General features: G+C 42.9%; 1 protein-coding gene across 1 annotated transcript; it reads right to left on the bottom strand.

Moving 5' to 3' along the window:
* CALR3 (calreticulin 3) lies at positions 1-21623 on the bottom strand. Its single transcript, XM_025989855.2, has 9 exons — positions 21533-21623; positions 21190-21291; positions 18571-18774; positions 11562-11656; positions 8569-8757; positions 5169-5276; positions 4952-5083; positions 3849-3941; positions 1-455 (listed from the first exon to the last, which is right to left on the bottom strand). Exons 1-9 carry the CDS (start codon positions 21621-21623, stop codon positions 312-314), a joined length of 1158 nt encoding a protein of 385 aa, XP_025845640.1. The 3' UTR covers positions 1-311.
* Positions 21624-21768: the final 145 nt, after the last annotated feature.

Below are 21768 nucleotides of genomic sequence, written 5' to 3'. Positions count from 1 at the left end.
TTTTTCCTTTTTAAAAATATGTTTTACCAACTTTTATTTATAAAACATTTTAGGGGCTCAGGAAAGAGCATCGTATCTTTGGCCAGACCCTTACCGGCCTCTGACTCCTAGCACTCAGGTTTGTCGAGAGACAACATCTTGGTACGCAGGGCTGAGGCTGACGGAACACCAGGCCAACCCCACTGAGAAGCATAGGAACGTTTTCAAAGAAAACTGGACAAATTACCACATATGTTGACATTTGCACTTTTACATGTCGATTAAAGTAAAAGCAAGGTTTTACCAGTCATCTTTATCTGAGGTGGGAATGACTAAAGTTCATCCCTCTTATGAAATCTCTGGAAAATGTTTTCTTGCCCACCAAACCTGCCCATCAGCAAGTCCTGCTCATCTTCCTCACGGGCCTTCTTCACTTCCTCCTTGGCCTGTATGGCATCCATCTCCCTTTCGGGGCCCTTGGAGAAAGAAACAGAGACATGAGACATTAGCTGCTGGGGGTTATGTTTCCAGGGAGTGGATTGGGTGTCCACATTCAGCCTGCCTCTGCCTTCTTGCAAGCCTCCACACTGCCCCGGGGCAGCTTGGATGAACTGCACCCCCCTACCCTGAGGATGCCAGGCCCTAATCCCTAGACCTTCTCTGGGAAAGGGGTCTTTGCAAATATGATTAGGTTAAGCATGTTGAGATGGGAAGATTATCCCAAACCCTAACTTCCATCACCAGTGTCCTCATGGGATACAGGCAGAGAGAGACTTGATACATACAAAGATACAAGAGGAACAGACCAATGTGAAGACAGAGGCAGAAATTAGAGCCACATGGCCACAAACCAAGGAGCATCAGGAGCCACCAGCGGCTGCAAGAACCGAAAGAAGGATGCTCCCCTAGAGCCTTTGGTGGGAGCGTTGCCCTGCTAAGGCCTTGATTTTAGCCCAGTGATACTGGATTTTGGACTTCTGGCTTCCAGAACTGTGAGGTGATACATTTGTGTTGTTTCAAGCCAACCAGTTTGTGGTAATCTGTTGCAAGAGTCACAGGGAATAAATACACCCCCCTCCACTTCTTTCTATTCCCAGAGTATCTGGGCCCCCATCCTTCAATACGCTGAGCAGTGGATAGGCAATGAAGGAGTCCTCTGAGCCTAAGTGAAAAAGTTCAGGCACATGGGACCAACAGAAGGGCTAGGGGTACAGGCACATCAAGAAGGTTTCCACAGTTGTTCTTGAAGAACTTTAGTAAAGCTTTGCAGCAGAAATCAGATTTGAGAATAAAATGGCTCACCATCAACAAAATGAAAAGGTAACCTACTGAATGGGAGAAAAATAGTTGCAAGTCATATCTGATAAGGGATTAATACCCAAGGTATAAGAACTTATACAACTTAATAGCAAAAAAAAGTCTGATTAAAAAATGGGCAGAGGATCTGAACGGACATTTTCCAAAAAATACATACAGAAGGCTGACAGGCACAGGAAAAGATGCTCAACAGCACTCATCGTCAGGGAAAGACATATTATTTTTGTAAAAGATTTTTATTTATTCATGAGAGACACAGAGAGAGAGAGAGACAGAGACATAGGTAGAGGGAGAAGCAGGCTCCATGCAGGGAGCCCAATGTGGGACTTGATCCTGGGACTGTAGGATCACACCCTGGGCTGAAGGCAGGCGCTAAACCGCTGAGCCACCCAAGCATCCCAGGGAAAGGCATATTAAAACCACAATGGGTTATCAACTCATACCTGTTAGAGTGGCTAGTACCAAAAAGAAAATACTACATAAGCAGTGTTGGCCAAGGATGTAGGGAAGAGGGTTCCCTCCTACACTGTTGGTGAGAATGTATATTGGTACAATCACTACAGAAAACAATATGACGCCCTCTCCAAATTTAAAAATAGCAATACCATATAAGCCAGTAATTCTACTTCTGGCTATTTATCTGAAGAACATGAAAATACTATCTCAAAAAGACATCTGCACCCCCATGTTTATGGCAGTGTTATTTGCAATAGCCAAGACACGAGAGCTACCCAACTATCCATCGACAGATGAAGAAAATGTGATAAATATGTATGTGTACATGTGTGTCTACATACACACACAGTAGAATATTACTCAGCTATAAAAAAAGAATGAGATCTTGCCATTTGCAACACCATGAGAGCATTATGCTAAGTGAAATAAGTAAGACAAAGAAAAACAAATGCCATATGATCTCATTTATATGGATTGTTTTTTAAAAATGAACTTACAGAAACAGAGAACACATTGATGGTTGCCAGAGGCAGGGTTAGGAGGTGAGTGAAATGGGCGAAGGGGGGTCGAAAGGTATAAAGTTCCAGTTGTAAAATAAGTCAGTCATGGGGATGTCATGTGGAGCATAGAGGATATAGTCAATGATATTGTAATAACTTTGTATGGTGACAGATGGTAGCGAGTTATGGTGGCAAGCATTTCATAATGTATATACATGTTGAATCACTATGTTGTACACCCGAAACTAATATAATATTGTACGCCAACTGTGCTTCAATTAAAACAATAAGTAAAACACAGGCATTTCACAAAAGAGGATGTCTGAATGGCCACAAAAGCCATAAAACAGTGCCAACCTTCATTTGTCATCAGGGTAACACAACTAAAGCGAAAACTGGAGCTACTACTACCTACCTAGAGACACTCCCACTCCCCAGCACCGGTGAGGATGGGAAACAGCACAGCGCCCCTGGGAACAGCCTGGCAGTTTCTTATGGGGTTAAATATCTATTGTCGGACTCAGCTCTTCCTGGCTATTTATCCCAAAGAACTAAAAGCACACACATACACACACACACACACAAAATGTAAGCAAATATTTATTAGAGCTTCCTTCATCTGTCAAAGACTGGAAACAACCCAATTGTCTGCCAGCTGGTGAACAGATAAAAACCCCTCGGCAATACAAAGAAACTAACTACTGACTGCTACCCCAACAACATGGACGGATCCCAGACACATTACGTTTGAGAAGTAGGCTCAAAAAAGACCGCATGCTAGGTCCATCCATTTAAGGACACTCTTGAAAAGGTGAGACAATAGGGGCAGATACCAGATCAGAGGGGGCCTGGAGTGGGAGAGGGTCTGGCTACAAAGGGCCCAAGGAGAGTTTAAGGGTGATGACACTCTTCTGCATCTAGATTGGTGGTGGTAGTTTCACAACTGGATTCATTTGCCAAAACTCACAGGCCTCTCCACTAAAAAAAAGTGTCTTGCAGTATGTAAATTATACTTCAGAAATCTGACTCGTCAACAACTAACAATAGTACCAAGCAATAGCCAAAGATGTGGGTAAACTGAGACTCTCCCCTACCGCACAAGGAAGCAGAAAATAGGATGACACCTTGAAAACTGTTTGGCTGCGTGGGATTTTGTGACCCAGCCTGTCCTCTCCTGGGCATACACATGAATGATGGTAATGGCTTTATTCATGAGGCCACAAGCTGGAAGCAATCCAGAGCCACATCAACAGAGAATGGGTACCTACCTTCTGGAATATTCACATGCTAAAACTGAGCTACTGCCATATTTGACAATATGAATCTCACACCACTGCCCAGATGAGTAAATATCAGATGGCTCCATTTATACAAATTTCAAAAGGAAGTCAAATGGTTGTGTGGTGGTAGTTCCTTTGGGGATGGGTGGTAGTTGGGAGGGGATGCAAGGAGGTTCCCGGAACCCAGCTAATGTTCTATATCTTGATCTGGGTGGGATGTTCACTATTGAAAAGTCATCAAGCCCTTTCCTGTATGTTAGACTCAAGTACAGACATAAATGAATAATGAACAAAAAGTTCATTGTGTGCACTGTACCTTTGTCTCCCCCCAAGTAGCCTTGCCAAAATTCTCAGCATATTCTTCATCATCTGTGATTAGGAAGTTATCGAAGATGGTTCCTGATCTCACCTGTGGATGAAAATGAGGCCTTCCTTACTGATGGGAGGAATATGGCAGCGTTCCACCAAGAAACAGTTGTATTTGGCTCAGTGCTGTCACAGTGATTGACCCTTGACAGTAGCACCTGCTTAAACCCATTTCTAAAACGTCCTGTTCCCTCTCAGGTACTGGTTCTGAAACTTAGCTGCATATTGGGGCACTGGTTGCCTCAGTTGGTTAAGCATCTACCTTCAGCTCAGGTCACGATCCCAGAGTCCTGGGATCAAGCCCCACGGGCAGCTCTCTGCTCAGCTGGGAGCCTGCTTCTCCCTCTCCTTCTGCCTCCTCCTCCTGTTCATGCTTCTCTCTCTCTCTCAAATAAATAAATAAATAAATAAATAAATAAATAAATAAAATCTTAAAAAAAAAAACTTAGCTGCATATTGGGATGGCCAACAACATTTTAGAAACTCCTGATGCCTGTCCTTACCCCTGGGCATGCTGATTTAACTGGTCCTCAGTGCTACCTGGGCATGGAGACTTGGAAGAGCACCCAAGTGACCCGAGCATTCCACGATGGTTGCCAACTGCTGCCCGACAACCTTACTGGGCAAAGTAGGCCATGGCCAGCAGCGGCAGCACCACCCAAACAGAAGAGTGACGAATTCCCAGGGGGCAGGGAGGCAGCTAGGAAGTGCCCAGAGGGCAGAAAGGATGTCTGTTTTGTCTGCACTGTATGTCTCAGATCCAGGTATGGGCGCCAGGCACACAGTACCAGCTATATGAATGAAGGAGTTTAGGCCGATGCTCAGAGTTCTCAAACTACAGCAAACTTAAAACCACATGATCAGGGGTACCTGGTTGGCTCATTGGTTGAACATCTGCCTTTGGCTCAAGTCGTGTTCCCGGGGTCCTGGGATCGAGTCCCGCGTCAGACTCCTCAGGGAGCCTGCTTCTCCCTCTGCCTATGTCTCTGCCTCGGTCTGTCTCTCTCATGAATGAATAAATAAATAAATCTTTAAAAAAAAAACACACATGACCTGCCAAAGCTCCAGTCCAATGGCACCAATGTTCTCAAATTCGGAGAGGTCATATTCCGTCAAATAGTTGGTATTTTTCATCTTCTGGTGGAGCCAAATGTCTTTGTCTATACCCTCTGGTTTCAGGCCGTCCTGCAACAACAAACTCTAAGTGGTGGCCCCAAAGGACGCAGGCCAAGGCCGGGGAGGGTCATCCCAGGGAGAAGGTGCCATGTACCTGGTATGGAGGCTTCTGTAGCATGGGTGCCTGCCAGTCCCCATCCAGCTCACTATTCCAGTCACTTGGCTTGCTTGCACTGGCGTCCAGAAAATGCTTCTCCCAGTCCTTAAATGTGTGTAAGAAAAAAAATTGATTCCCAGATTTGAGAAAAGAAATTCTTGCCTACCAAGAGTCAGGAGCGGGTCCATGGCACTGATCGCAATCAATTTGGTGGTTAAAGGGCCAAGTGTTCAGTTCCCAGTCCCACCAAGGGTCTCAGGGGGCCACACACTGCCAGGATTTTTCCCATAAGCCTTGGCATGATTACACTACCGTTCCCACGCTGGTGAGAGGAACAACAGTGGGCGAAACTCAAAATAGTGGCTGAAATTAAAATGAGGGGACAAGGGGCGCCTGTGTGGCTCAGTCAGTTAAATGGCTGACTCCTGGCTTCAGCTCAGGTCATGATCTCAGGGTCCTGGGATTGAGCCCTGTGCCGGGCTCCCTGCTCAGCACAGAATCTGCTTGTCTCCCTCTCTCTCTCTTCCCCTCCCTCCCACTTGCACAAATTCTCTCTAAAATAAGTAAACAAATCTAAAAAAAAAAAAAAAAAGATGGGCCAAAAAGGAATGAGAAGTGAGGGGCCACACAGTCACTACTGGTTAGGTGGTCTTTCTACATAGCACTCATACATGGAATGTTCCAGAGAAGCTGGACCACCAAGGAATGTTCCAAGACTTATCTGGGGTAGCAGGAGAAAAGCAGTTATGTTATATAGACCTTCTCTATATATACATTAACAGTCACACTATACACATATAGATACATATGTACACATATATGCACATATGCAGGCATATGATACACATGAACACATCTGTATACACATATATAATACACATGTGTGGTACATGTACACATACACACGTGTAATACACATATATACACACATGTATATAACACATACACATCTCTATGTATATATGTGGCTTAGTAGGTACTGAACAAATATTTGAATAAATGGATGAAGAAAAGGTGCTATGGATTAATATTCACATGACATAAACACATAAAAGTTGTATATAAAGATACTTTCTCTTTTAGAATAACTGAAAAACAGTAACATTTTGCATTTAGACTGTGGCTTTTCCATGATATGTAATACTTCTCAATGATTGGTACCCAGGATTTGGTCACCTCCCCTACTGCTTTTGGCCCCTACCCCAACTGGAAACAGATGAACCACTCTTGTGCTGGGACCAGGAAACGGTTACAATTCAATCTGAGTCGCTGGCTCCTTATGATTGCGGGCAATTAAATCATAATGTCATCGTGAACTAATTTGTTGAGGAACTCACACGGAACCAAACATATGGACGAAACACAGCCAGTCTGGAGGCCAGCTTTTGAAAGGTTGATTAGGCTCCACCAGGGATCCCGCTTGCGGACGTTCGGCCCTGAGACACATAGCCCTGCTAGCTGGCACTCAGGCATCCAGGACTTTCATCCCAAGACCTTGTCTTCTGCACACCCAGAGGGCTGCAGGTTCAGTTCCTTTGCCATTCTCTGCCTTGTTTAAAGTAAGTGCTCTTAAAAAATAAATAAATAAATAAATAAATAAATAAATAAATAAATAAATAAATGCTCTTGGGGCATCTGAGTGGCTCAGTGGTTGAGCATCTGCCTTTGGCTCAGGTTGTGATCCCAGGGTCCTGGGATCGAGTCCCTCATCAGCTCCCCACAGGGAGCCTGCTTCTCCCTCTGCCTATATCTGTGTGTGTGTGTGTCTCTCTCATGAATAAATAAAATCTTTTAAAAAAATAAAGTAAGTGCTCTTTCCAGGTGAAAACTACTATTTTGGTCTGTTTTGACGGTAAGCAAGGGAGGGAGAAACTTTGCTCTTTTGCTTTACAGATTACATTGTCCACGATGGCATATTTGATCGTCAACAGTGCCACCGATCAGTTTTAAGTTGCCGAAATTAATTGTAAACACAGTCCAGTGGTGCCTGGGTGGCACAGTCTGTTAAGTGACTGACTCTTGGTTTTGGCTCAGGTCGTGATCTCAGGGTGGTGAGATGGAGCCGTGTGTCACGCTCTGCACTCAGCATGGGAGTCTGCCTCATATTCTCTCTCCCTCTTCCTCTTATGCTATCTCTCTCCGGCTCTCGCTATCACTCTTAAATCTTAAAAAAAAAAAAAAAAAATAGTCCAGTACTTTTAGTTATGGCAAAGACAATTGTCTTAAGATAAATGGCTCATGGGTTTGGTGTGGTGTTTGATGTTCAAAATAAAATGTTGCAACAATAAACACAAACTGAAAACAAAAACAAAACAAGACAGAAGGTAGCTCGCAGTGGGTTGAGCGGTGGTTCCCAGGAATGGTTTGTCCACATCCTAAATCTAGAATCTTGGAATGCGAGCTTATAATGAGAAAAGGATCTCAAGGCAGGTCATTATGGATTATCCAGTGGGTTCTAAACCCAAGGGCAAACATCTTTATAAGAGACAGAAAGAACACAAGAAGAGAAGGCCATGAGGAGGCAGAGGCAGGGAATGATGTCTACCAGCCAAGAAACTCCTGGAGCCAACAGAAGCTGGAAGAAACAAGGACAGATTATCCCCTGGATCCTTTAGAAGGAGTGTGACCCTGCTGACCCCCAGATTTCTGCCTTCTGCCTTCAAGAACCGTTAGAAAATACACTTCTGCCATTTTAAGCCACCTACTTCATGGTACTTTGTTACGGTAGCCCTAGGAAACAAATGCGTAGCCATTATGGTAATGGATTCTTGGTTGTCAGTGACAAGTGTGATGCTCAAAAAATACTTTGTTCAAATTCAAAATTATAAAAAAATCATTTTTATAAAGGTTGCTGATGCATTTTCCTTTTTCTTTTTAGAAATAAATGGTTAAAAAAATAAAATTTACTTGCTTTCATCTCAAATATTATAAAACTATTCTACATCACTGGGTGAAGCTTTGTGATCAGCAGCAGATGCTCTGGGGAAGACACTTTTTTTTAGAAAGATCGATTTTTAAAAGTTCTAATTATTTTTTTAACAGAGAAAGAGTGTGAGCTGGGAGCCAGGGTAGAGGAGCAGAGAGAGAGAGAGAGAGAGAGAATCTTTTTTTTTTTTTTTTTTGAGAGAGAGAGAGAGAGAGAGAATCTTAAGCAGGCTCCATGCCTAGCGTAGAGCCCAACATGAGGCTCCATCTCACAAACATGAGCTCATGACCTGAGCTGAAATCAAGAGTTGGATGCTTAACTGACTGAGCCACCCAGGTGCCCCCAGAGAAGACATTTTGTGATAATGTTGACATCATGATTGATTACTAGCATCACAACAATCCCACAGGACCTGAGTACTTACAAACCTCACTGGCACACTCTCTAGAATTTTTTGGGAAAAATCCACACCTGGGATTTGCCATCTTCAACTTGCTCCCAATCCTTGGACTCTGCAGAGGTCTTCTCCATCTTCTTAAGTGATGTTAAGTTCCAGTCATACTCGATGCCACCGGATTCAATTGACTGACCATCAATCTTCACTTCATAAGTGAGGTCGGGTCTTAAAATCAGAGCATAGAGATGTGTAAAACCATCAACCTGCATGTTTTAAGGGGAGAAAGGATAACGATGAGATCTTGGCATTTCAGGGCAGGTCTACGTATGTGGTTTAAGTCTTCAAAGGCTTGTTACAAATAGCAAGGAGAGTGGTTCTAGGGACAGGGTTGACTTGACTTTAAAAAATGCGTCCTACAGAAGAAATCACCCCTTTGTACCAAACTTCCTCACTGCCAAGCAGACTTGAGTGGATGATCCCCTTTGGTGTAGATGATGGCTCCTACCTAGCTAGACCCCCCACAGGTGGTTACGACAGGGTGGTGGGCATACGCCAAGGGACCACTGCTCTGATTTATGACAAGTTATGTGGAAAACAACTTCCTGTTCGGTACTCTGAAAGATACCAAATGAAGCCCAGTCGATTTCTCAATACAAGGAAGAACTTTCTAATGCTCTGAGCTGTCCAACAATTTAAGCTCTGCGAGGGCAGGCCCAGTGCCTGTCTTGGTCGTAAAGCCCCAGACCAGACCCAAGGGAAGCGTTCAGCAGCAGAGGGGACTCCTGCATCATGCTCCAGCAGCAGCCAGTTCTCGAAGTGGGGCTGGGACAGCATGGGGGTCACTGGGGATGCCTGGGGAATGTCCGTCACCAGGTCAGCATGACCTGCTGTATCTGCCCCTGGGCGGACCCTCCAGTCTCTTTCACAGACCCTCCAGAGATGCTGATGCTGCTCAGGTTTGGAAGCCATGGCCTCAGCATCTTAAAGGTTTTGTCAGGATTATCCTCCCTCTGCTAAGAGCCAAAGGTCAAAGTTCCTGCAGTACGTCTCTGCTCTGCCTTGTGGGATAGGCCACTGCTGTCCACGCCATGGCCAAATGGCTCTGTCTGTTCTGTGTCCCTCTCAACCTCTGTAGTTCGCTGTGACAGCTGAGTACACACTTCTTCCAACGCTCACTCCCTGATCCCTGCCCGTCTTGGTCTCCACGCACCTTTCCTAATTTAGACTTTGGCCTCATTGTCCGGGTTGTTAGGACCTTCCAGGACTTAACCACAGAAATCCACAGGTGCAGAGCCTCCTGAGAGAGAACATCCACCCCTGCACATATACAACGGCTCCAAGCCAGGATCTTTAATCTCAACCATTGGCCTGAGCTTCAGACCACAGTTTCCAACAACTTACTGGACACCTCTACCGGGATGCCTGCCAGGATTTCACAACCAACAGTTCTAGACACAAATCCCAAGTGTGCCCTGGCCCCCTTACTGGCCTTTGCTTTTCCGGCTGATTAGCAGCAATGCTGCTGAGACTTAATGTCCACATCCCCAGTACTCACATTGCAAACATTGTGAAGTCCTCTGGGTCCCACCCCTGAATTATCTGTCAAAACGTTCCCCTGTTCTGCATCCCACTGAAGCCTTGGCCTAACAATCTCACATTTCTCTCTGCCTACTGATCACCATGTTTCTCCGCCCCTTGTCCCCAGAACACCTGAGGTATTTTTCTAACATGCAGATCTGACCCTCTCCTTGAAGACCCTTGAGGGCTGACCTGCAGGGGAGGTTCTCAGCCATTCCTTCATGGCATCACAGAATGAAAAGAGACCCCCGTCACAGAATGAAAAGAAGCCCCTCCCCGGAGATAGCTGCTCCTTACTTGGGAAGACTCCCTGCTGTCAGTGCTCCTTCAATAGAAGTATTTTATTTTTCTAACAGGTTGCAGAAATAGCACACATCTGAGAGTGTCATCAGCCTGAGGGTGCCCTTCTGGGTGGTGAGGGCTATTGGTTGGCTGACCTGAGCTGATCAAGCTCTAACCTCCCCAGCGTGGTCCAGGCCGGACTGCACAGCCTCCATGGTATCACCCTTGCTTCCTCCCAAACACCTGATGCGCAACTAGACAATTTCTTGGGAATCAGTTGCAAAATGTACATGCTAAGACAGGGGAGAAAGACTTGGATTTTGAGCCCTCCCTCACACCTACAGGAGGGATGTCAGGCCTTCCCGTGTAGAGGGGACCCAATGATCTTTTGTAGCCATGAAGTCAGTGGGTGGAACCCCAAGAAGAACCATGCTGCTGATGGAGACTCACCTCCCCTCACACCCCCAGCTTGGGTCAGGACTGAATAAAGGGTGGTTATGGATACTTCCCCTTCATGCTGTCAACATGCTCTGGAATTGCACTTTGGCCTCCTGCCCAGAATTGCCCAGATCCATGGAGGCCTCCCATGTAGGAGCTCTGAGCACTGGGAGTGCCCCCGGGGACAGGTCCCTGCTTCCTGGCGGCCACAGTCAAGTAGAGAGGGTGCATCAGGAAGTGTATTTCCCTTCCATGGGCCCAGCGCCCAGGACCTGATGCAAGCTGCCTCTTTGGAGAAGCCCTGGCTGGCCTCAAGGCATAAAGTGTTATTTTCACAGGATCCATGGGTAGAAGGTAAGAAAGTATGCTCTCATTTTTGAAACACTCCCATTTGTAAATGCTTTGGTATTTTGAAGATTAATTTCTCCAGGACATTTTTTTCCCATCCTGAATATTTCATTCCTTAGTGAGGATGGATAGAGCCAAAATGAGACTATACTGTTGTAACCCTTACAAGGCAAATCATAATACCGCTCACAGTAAAAAGTGAGTCTGCCCTCCTGATGGGCACAAACTTCAGAAAACAAGCCACCAAAGTATATATGCGTCTCTAAAGAGCCTGCTAAACTGGAAACCAGAGGCAAGGGGCGTGTTGCTAAGATCCATCCCTGGTTCAATTCAAATTATTTTAAGATCAAAACTATTTTCTCTAAATTATGTTATCATTAAGAGCTAACACAATTACAGATTTGACTGTGAGAGCGCTTACCTTACACCTGATTGATTTCTTGTTTGAGTGATACTGATTCTTGAAATGTAAAATAACATGAACTTTCCTGATATCAAATCCACAAATATCGGGTCCTACAAAAAAAAAAAAAAAATACGAGCTGCTCTCAATTTCCTTCTCTAATGCATCACCACAGGAAACCTCCAACCGTTCCCCTGGAGTAACATCCCAGGACGGAAGCTTACGTGTGCAGGAATAATCAGACTTTGTCGTGGATACAGTGACTCCCTTCTCCATTCAGGTTACTTCTCAGGTCACTGCAGCTACTTTGGACTCAAGCGTAAGGCAGCACATGAGTAAGAAAAACATTTAACAGTCTAGGAAGCATCCCTGACATGCTGCCTGAGGCTTGGGCTGGTTCCAAAGCTCTGAGCGGTGTCCTGTGCCCGGGTGAGGGCTTCAGAGCCAGACTAGCTGGCTTGGATTCCAGCTCTCATTCACTGTGCTGAGACATATTTGCAACTATCCAGCTCCCGATGCCTGTGTCCTGTTTTCTAAAATGGGGATGTTAATCTTCCAAAGCTATTTTGCCAATTAAATGGACTAATGTGTGTAAAGCATTTAATATGGCAAAGCTCACTATTTGTTATTATTTTGTCCCAAGACCACCCCCACCCCTCCAAACACACACACACACACACACACACACACACACACACACACACACATTCAGATTAAGGATTTCTGAATATACAAAACAAGGTTTGCAAGAGGGATCTGGAAAATTTGTCAGACCTCCCGAGGATGTTTGGAATTACCCCGCCGCTGCTTTATTGACTTTAAGCAATAGGAATGTACTAGAGCATCCGAGTGTCTTTCTGTTTCAAATCAAATTCCACCACAACTGACCCGTGCCAGCACTGGCCCCTGGGGATTCTGTAAGGCTGTGTAAACACAGGCAGATGACTGCGATTTTTTTTCTAGAACTTGCAGTGATGAACCTTCCGAATTAGAGAGATCCAGGCTGCACATAATTACTTAAAGGATATTATCAATTTGCCAGAGTGGATGTGACATTGAACTTGGAAGTAGCATCCTGAGGGACCGACAAAGAACACCATGTCTACCTCCCAGAACTCTCAGAGGATGCTTGTTTATGTAATTTCCTTTTTTTTTTTCTTATCACTGGAAAACATTCCAGTTCAATTTTTAAAACAAAAGCTATGGTATGTGAACTATTTGTATGAAAGTCTACTACCTGGGGATTAAACTATGAAATTTTTCCTGCAATATTGGTCAGAATTTCCCTATTTCTAAGCACCTACATGCTTTAAATATTAAATTAAGCTTCACAACATGTCCAGACATGACCAGAAAATCTGGACATTTTTTGTTAACAGCGATCATCAAATATTTATGCACATCATGTATTTTTATGAGGAAATGGGGCAGACAGAAGGGCTCTAAACAGGCTGACCTGCCTTTGGGCAAGAAAGTTTAATCTTTGTGAGCCTCAGTTTTTTCTTTTGTTATTTGCAAAATAGAGCTGTGTTACCAGTTTCCTAGGTTTTTTTTTTTTTTTAAGGTTTTATTTATTTATTCATGAGAGGCACAGAGAGGCAAGGCTCCCTGTGGGGACCCTGATATAGGACTCCATCCCAGGACCCAGGAATCTCGACATAAGCCAAAGGGAGCCGCTCAACCACTGAGCCACCCAGGTGCTCCTCCTAGGATTTTAAACGTAATCTAAGATTGCATTTGTAAGGCCCATGGCAATGGCCCCATAAAATATACTCTCTTCCCCATCACAAGCCTCAGCAAGCTGCTCTCCTACCAAGGGGGAGAGCTGAGGCATCACAGGGAAGTGTTCTAACAGTGACACGGTGGGTTTAAGTTAAATGTAACTGAGTCAAGAGCAAATATAATACAGGTAATTCACTTTTTTTTCCCTCCAAAGTATGCGGTTTCACAATTCAGATGCAGCAAATATGCTATGTATATTTAAAAGATGGGGATTCTGGCTCATATTTGGTGATTTTGTTCACCAAACCTAACTAAATCAAATATTTGTGAAATCATCTCTGGTTCAACAGGTAATATATATATATATATATATATATATATTTTTTTTTTTTGCCAGATATATCTGTCATCCTATTTTAAGAGAATAATAACAACCCAAACCAAGTCATTTTAATTTCCTTTTTAATCAAAATAAAGACCTTTTCCATTCCACATTTTAAATTCAAGAGTAAAAGGGAGGCAAGGGAGAGTAGAGAGAAGTGAGCAGGGCTCACTATGCAGGGAACTATGCAGTTGGCGGAAACTCTACACCTACGTAATGCGGTGGCCTTGGACAAGTCACCTCACCCTCCAAGACAGGGTAGGATTGTATCTAAGTCCAATAAATAATCTAATATCTATTCTGTCTGCTTCTGTATAACACTATGACCAGCGGTGTATACAAACACAAGTACAGCATAATAGGTATCCGAAACCTGATGCTGATCATGATAAATTCAGAGGAAATTTCTTCAAGACATCCATATCATGAGAGAAAAGAATTAAAAAAAAAAAACAATTCCTCAAATTTAAATTGCCAATGGATATTTTAAAACTACATCTCCATTCTTAAAAGATTTTTTTTCACTTTTTAAATTGTGGTAAAATACTCATAACATTTACCACCTTAACCATTTTAAAGTGTACCTTTGGTTGTATCAAATACATTCACACTGTTGCACAACCATCACCAACATCCATCCCCTGACTCTTTTCACCTTATAAAACTGAAACTCTATACCCATAAAACTAACTTCTCATTCCCCCCGACCCCCAGCTCCTGGCAACCACCATGCTATGTTCGATGTCTGTAAATTTGACTACTCCACGGATCTAAAATAAGTACAGTTGTGTAGTATTTGTCTGTTTGTGTCTGGCTTATTTCACTTAGAATAATGTCGTCAAGTTTCATTCATGTTGTAACAGGTGTCAGTATTTGTCTCCTTTATGAAGGTGAAAGATAATCCCTTGTATGGACACTACACTACATTTGTTCATCCATTCATCCACTGATGGACACTTGAGTCCTCCAGCTTTCATCTTTTTTTTTTTTTTTAAGATTCATTTGAGAGAGAAAGAGAGAGAGAATGCGTGTGTATGTGTAAGTGGGGGGAGGGGCAGAGGGCAAGGGAGGGGGAGAATCCCGAAGCAGACTCCTTGCCAAGTGCAGAGCCCAACACGGGGCTCAATCCCAGGACCCAGAGATCATGACCAGAGCTGAAATTAAGAGTCAGACACCCAACCTGAGCCATCCAGGTGCCCCTTGGTCTTCCTTTTTGAGATTATTTTGGCTATTCAGACTCCCTTGAGATTTCATATGAATTTTAGAATGGGTATTTCCATTTCTGCAAAAAAAAAAAGTCACTGGAATTTTAATAGGAATTAGATTGAATCTGTATATTGCTTTAGAATCTGTAGATTGCTTTGGCTAATGTTAACATCTTAACATTATTAAGTCTTCCAATCCATGAACATGGGATATGTTTCCTTTCATTTACATCTTCTTTAATTTCCTTCAGCAATACTTTGTAGTTATCACAGTACAAGTCTTTCATCTCAATTCCTAAGTATTTTACTCTCTTGGATGCTATTATAAATGGAATTGTGTTTGCAATTTCCCTTTCAGATTGTTCATTGTTCATATACAGGAAATGCAACTGTTTTTTTTTTTTTGTATGTGTGTGTGTGTTGACTTTGTATCCTGCTACTTCAGTAAATTCATTCATTAGTTCTAATAGTTTTTTGTGTGCAATCCCTATGGTCCTCTATGTATAAGATGTCATTTGCAAATAGAGATAATTTTATTTCTTCCTTTCCAATTTGGATGACTTTTATTTATTTTTCTTGCCTAATTGGTCTGGCTAGGACTTCCAGTACTATGTTGAATAGAAGTGGTGAGAATGGGCATCCTTCCTTTGTTCCTGATCTTACAGAAAAAGCTTTGTCTTTCACCACTGAGTAGGTTTGCTGTGAGTTTTTCATAGATAGCTTTTATTATGTTGAAGTAGTTTCTTGCTGTTCCTAGTGTGTCAGCTGTTTTTGAAATGGTAAAAATTTTAAATTTTTCAAATGCCTTTTCTGATTATTTATGATGATTATGTGTTTTTCTTTCATTTTGTTGATGTATCATATAATATTGACTGATTTTCATATTTCTTTTTTTTAAGATTTTATTCATTTATTCATGAGAGACACAGAGAGAGAGGGAGAGACATAGGCAGAGAGAGAAGCAGGGTCCTCGATCCTGTGATCACACCCTGAGCCAAAGGCAGACACTCAACCATTGAGCCACCCAGGTGCCCCAGATTTTCATATTTCAAATCATCCTTGCAGACAAGGAAGAAATACTACTTGGTCATGGGGTACAATCCTTTTTAACATGCTGCTGAATTCTTCTTGCTAGCACTTTGTAGAGGATTTTTGCATCAATATTCACAAAGACATTGTTCTGTAGTTTTCTTGTAGCATCTGGCTTTGGTGTCAGGATAATGCTAGCTCATAGGATGAGTCAGGAAATACACGTTCCTTCCTCTTCATTTTTTTTGGTAAAGTTTGAAAAGGATTGGTATTGGTTCTTCTGTAAATATCTGGTAGAATTTGTGAGAGATCAACAGATTTAGGACTTTTCTTTGGAGAGTTCCGCTTACTGCTCTCTTTACTATTTATAGCTCTCTTCAGATTTTCTGTGTATTCATGATTGAGTCTTGGCGGGGTTTGTGTTTCTAGGAATTTGTCTATTTCATCAAGGTTATCCAATTTTGGAGTGTACAACTGTTCCTAGCACTGTCTTATAATTCTCTTTATTTCTGTAAAATTGGAAGTAATATCCCATTCCTGGTCTCAGTAATTTGAGTCTTCTTTGCCCATTTAGCTAAAGGTTTTGTCAATTTTGTTGATCTTTTTGGAGAATCAACTTTGATTTTTATGATTTTTATTGGTTTCCTCTGTTATTTTTCTATTCATGATTTCATTTATCTCTGCTCTAATATTTATCATCCCTATCCACTTCTCCCTTCAATTTTACCATTCTTTGTTTCATGTTTATGATGTTCATTAGATGTGTAAATGTTTATAATTGTTGCATCTTCTTGCTATATTGACCTTTTTACTAATATATAATGTCCTTTGTCTCTTATAGCCTTTTTGATTTCTTTAAAGTCGATTTTGTCTGATATTAGTATAACCACCCTGCTCTCCTTTGGGTGCTATTTGCCTGGAATATCCTTTCACTTCCTTTCACTTTCAACACGTGTCTTTGGATCTCATATAAGTCTTTTGTAGATTAGCATATAGTGGATCATGTGTTTTTATCCGTTCTGCCAATCTTTGTCTTTTGACTGGAGTGTTTAATCCATTTACATTTAAAGCAATTACTGCTAAGAAGGGACTCACCTGTCACTCTATTTTCTATACGCCATACCGCTTTTTGTTCTTCATTTCTGCATTGCTGTCTTTTGCTTTTACTTGATTTTTTTTTTCAGGGAAACGTTTAATTCCTTTTTAATTTCCTTTTGTGTATATTCTATGGATATTTTCTTTGTGGTCACCATGGGGATTACATTTAACATCCTAAAGTTATAATGCTCTAATTTGAATTTATACCATTTTAACTTCAATAACACACAAAACTCTGCTGTTCACCTCTTTGTCTGCACATCTGTGATCAGAAGCAGCAATCAGCAATCAGAACTCAGATTTGATATTTGGAGGACAGGGTCCTTTTTGTCCACCCTCTCTGTAAGCTGTGTGTACACTGCTCCAGGAGCACATGCACAGCTGCCTGCTGAGTGACTTGAAATGGAGGTTACATATTTACTGTGCTAAGAGCTAACTGACTAAAACTAACCTTTCCATTCTTCCCCTGGAAGATGCAATCCTTCCACAGACGTCAGAGTTCCAAAACAGTTACATCAGATTCTGTTGTTACAATAGTTGTCTAGGTGGGAAGATGGATTCCTGGTGCTTCCTATTCCATTTTCCCAAATCCTCTTCATTCTGAAAGCTTTTTGAATCCACATCCTTCAGTTATGTCTAGTTCCCGTGGCCCAACATGATCCTGTCCCAATTCTAGCACAACTTTTAATCAATTACTCCTGTTATCAGGAGATATTTAAAGCATTCCAGAGCTCAGCAGGGGCTAGACAGGAAACATTTTGGCCTTCCTATCATTTTCAAATGTGTCAAAAATATTATCTTTCTTTCAATTTTTTTTCAATGATTAAAAATGTTAAAACCATTATCAGCTCATGGGGCATAACAAACACAGGCTGTGAGCTGATGTGGCCCATGGCCAAGGTCTGCTGACTCCTGATATATTCCAATACTTGAGGCTACATTAATGTTGAGTAACTTTCTTAAAGTACAATAGGGGGCACCTGGATGGCTCAGTTGGTTAAGTGGCCAACTCCTGATTTTGGCTCAGATCATGGTCTTAGGGTTACACATCCTGGGACCGAGTTACATATCCAGCTCTGCACTCAACAGGGAGTCTGCTTCAGGATTCCCTCTCTCCCTTTGCCCCTCTCCCCCACTCACTCTCTCTCTAATACATAAATATATATATTTTATATATAAATATATATATTTTATATATATATAATATATATATTTTAAAGAAAGTACAAGAGAATGGCACAGGTGTCTTTTTATATTAGTTTAAAAACCTTTGGTTGGGGATCCCTGGGTGGCGCAGCGGTTTGGCGCCTGCCTTTGGCCCGGGGCGCGATCCTGGAGACCCAGGATCGAATCCCACATCGGGCTCCCGGTATATGGAGCCTGCTTCTCCCTCTGCCTGTGTCTCTGCCTCTCTCTCTCTCTCTCTCTCTCTCTGTGACTATCATAAATAAATAAAAATTAAAAAAAAAAAAAAAACTTTGGTTGGATATATCCGATACTACTACTTTGGTAAAGTCTTAGTCTGAGGATTCTATGAAGTGGAAGGATTCAAAGTCACCAGAAATGGTGGTTTTGTACTATCTAAACTCACCAAACATAATATAGTACTGGGATTTTCCATTAAGGTTCTTCTGATCCACATCTGCAGGGAAGAGCTTAATGTAGCCTCCTCCACAGTCCATCTTCTGCTCATGTTTCACCGTATACTGAATGACCAGAGTCTTCCCTTTATTGCTAAATGGTTTGAATCGTGCAGAGATGGCATAGAATCGGCCATTTTGAGTGGTTTGCAGACCTTTAAACAAAAAATACTCATGAAACATTAGGAATGACACTGTGCTCAGTTCTTTTTTTTAATATTTATTTATTTACTTATGATAGACATAGAGAGAGAGAGAGAGGCAGAGACACAAGAGGAGGGAGAAGCAGGCTCCATGCCAGGAGCCCGACGTGGGACTCGATCCCGGGACTCCAGGATCGCACCTGGGCCAAAGGCAGGCGCCAAACCTCTGAGCCACCCAGGGACCCCCTCACTGTGCTCAGGGAATTAAATGGTGGTCCTCCCATCCCCAATAATAATAATTTATGTCAATTCAGAGCCTAAAAACACATTTTTACAATAAAACATGATGGACATACCACTAACAGCCTCTCTGCTGCCACAGAACTTTCCACACACAGTTGTTTTTTTGCTTGGTATACCACTGTCATGTCTCAAATTACCAAAACACTTCAGCTTTAAATGATAAATATGCAACCTAATTATGGATAAGAAGTGAATTTTGTTTCAATTCATCTTCCAAAGGGAGGGAATATACATTAAGGCTTATGTAGCAACTCAATTAAGAAACAGAGCATCCTACATCTTTTCTTTAAATTGCATCTTGAAATAGTTGCTTCGGATATACCACAGTGAATGGAGGACAGAATGCTGACCTGCAAAAATGTACTTCACTGCACGGAATGCACTGGCCTGTAGCTGCCCTCTTTTTACAAAGATACCACCCTGTTGTCACATGAATCATCTCATATTTTATAAGTTAAGGTGTTCACTTCAAGACTAAACCCTCCTTTTTTCAGTAGCCACCAGGCTCTGTACCAAATCCTTATTTTAACTGGAGTAGAAGATAGACTTGAAAATAGAGCCAGTCTTACTAGAATCTAGTCTTCCTTGCTCCACATTCCTGCCCCCATACCTGCCAATGTTGAGATCCATCATAAATGCACTTGGTATTTTCATTTTCTATCAATATGTCCAAGCCTGAACTCATAGCTGACTACCCACTATTACACTCATCTCTCTCTCATTCTCCCCCTTCCATTCTTCCTTTCTCATATAATTCATAGGTTCACCCCCTTCTCTACCACCTTACCATCTAGGCAATTCCTAAGGCCAAGATTCACCACTTTCCTCTCTCTCACCACCCTCCTCAACCATCCCCAACATCTCTCACCACTTCCCATCTCTGTCGGAGTAAATTCTATTCATCTTTCCATCTACCACTTCTGTGTAATGGCCCTGGGAGACTACAATGAAAGGGGCCAAATTAATTTGTATCCCCAGTGTCTTGCCCTTGTGCTCTCTTAGTAGATGTGTGCTGGAGTGAATGAAACACAGAATCTCGGGATTCCAGATTGGAAGAAGAAAAAACATTGTGAGGGAAAACCCCAAATGACTAAGTGGAAACCCCATCCTTGGACAAGCTTGATGGAACAATCTGTTAATTTCACTCCATTTTTGTACTATGGGGTGAATTTTGACCAACTCTTTGGTCAACATGTAACTTAGAAAACAATGTACATTCAACAGAAAACCGGAAGCTGCCATCAAGACAACCCTGGAGTAATAGCCAAGGTAGAGGCTGAGTGGGAGGTTGGTGAAAAGTGAAACTTTCCATCTAAATCAGGGGTCTGCAAACCTTTTTTGTAAAGTCAGAGAACAAATATTTTAGACTTTGTGGGCCATATGGTCTCTGCCCCAACTTGCTGCCTTGGGGCAGGAAAAAAACCCATAGCTCTATGTAAACAAATGGCCATGGCTGTGTTCCATTAAAACTTTGTTTATGGACCCTGACATTTCATATATTTATTGAATTTTATGTAATTTCTGCATGTCATAAAATACTATCCCCCTTTTGACTTTCCTCCAACAATTAAAAAAATGTAAACATCATTCTTATCTCACCAGCTCTGTGCGAGTAGGTGGCAAATGAGTTGCGCTTTATCCACCTTTTACCATCAGGAATGAGAAGACGACAGAAGTCATCCTTGGCACCGGGATGACTTGGGGAGACGGGGGTGTGTGCACAAGGGGGACTTCTGAAAATGTTCCCTATCTTGAGCCGAGTGTACATATATAAACCTTTCTGTACCCATAAGACCTATGCACCTTTTAACCACAATTTTATTCTTCATAAAGTGAAAACAAAAATGAGAAGTATCCCCTTTGACCTTTGCAGGTCAAAGACCTGGGGTCTCTAAACTCATGCGACCAATTGGTATACAATGAACTGATGTTGGGCAAGTAAAGAAAGGAAAGAGGAAAAGTAATGCCAGACCCTATGCAAGCCTTAGTGTCCCCAGTGGTGAACGGGCTGTAAGAGGTGTTAGGAGTGTGCCACACCTACCTTGAAAGGTTGGTATAGTGGTGGTGGTGGTGGTGTGTGTGTGTGTGCACTTAGCTCGATTTTCTCACCATTCCTGCACTGACCTTTATCTTTTTCTTTATGACCATAAAATTTCCCGGACGAGAGTCTAAAATGACCAATTTTAGAGTCATTGGTGGACTGCACCCATCGGTTCCTCCAGTGCTCTATGGGGGAAAACAACACCGGTTAGGGCTGAGGCTCCTTATTGGAGTCAGGGAGGGTGTATGTGTTGGGGGGGGGGGGTTGGGGAGAAGGAGGCTCGAGGCTTCGAACCTTCGAAGCTTCGAAGCTTCAAGGATTCGCCACCACGGACCTCGCGGTGGTGGATCGGAGCCAGTGGGGACTCGGGCTATGGGCTGGTGAGCTTACACCCCCACTCCACCACCAAGGGGGTCGCCTCTTCACCTCCGTCTAGAAATTCCTCTTGGAAGTAGACGGTGGCCAGGGCCACCCGCAGCATGCAGACCGCCCAAAGCGGAACGTGAACCAAAGCCATGGAAGGCACGTGGCACTTCTTCTCGTAACCGCCCCTTTGCTCCCAGCTGTCTCCCAGGCGTGCCGGGCCGTCCCAGAACTACAACTCCCGTCACGCCTCGCGATTGTGATCTGAGGCAAGCATTGGCCCCCCAGCGCGCAGTGCA

Source organism: Vulpes vulpes, chromosome 9 (genome assembly GCF_048418805.1).
Source record: "Vulpes vulpes isolate BD-2025 chromosome 9, VulVul3, whole genome shotgun sequence".
Classification (NCBI taxonomy): domain Eukaryota; kingdom Metazoa; phylum Chordata; class Mammalia; order Carnivora; family Canidae; genus Vulpes; species Vulpes vulpes.
This window is presented reverse-complemented; position numbering and strand designations above follow the sequence as displayed.

Bases quoted from the DNA above. Each gene is read 5' to 3' on its own strand.
- CALR3 (XM_025989855.2), bottom strand. From the start codon at position 21,623: ATGGCTTTGGTTCACGTTCCGCTTTGGGCGGTCTGCATGCTGCGGGTG. The intron at 3,942-4,951 runs GTCATGTGTGTT...TTTCATCCACAG, and splicing joins TTGGACTGGAGCTTTGGCAG to GTGAGATCAGGAACCATCTT. The intron at 456-3,848 runs GTACAGTGCACA...TCTTTCTCCAAG, and splicing joins CTACTTGGGGGGAGACAAAG to GGCCCCGAAAGGGAGATGGA.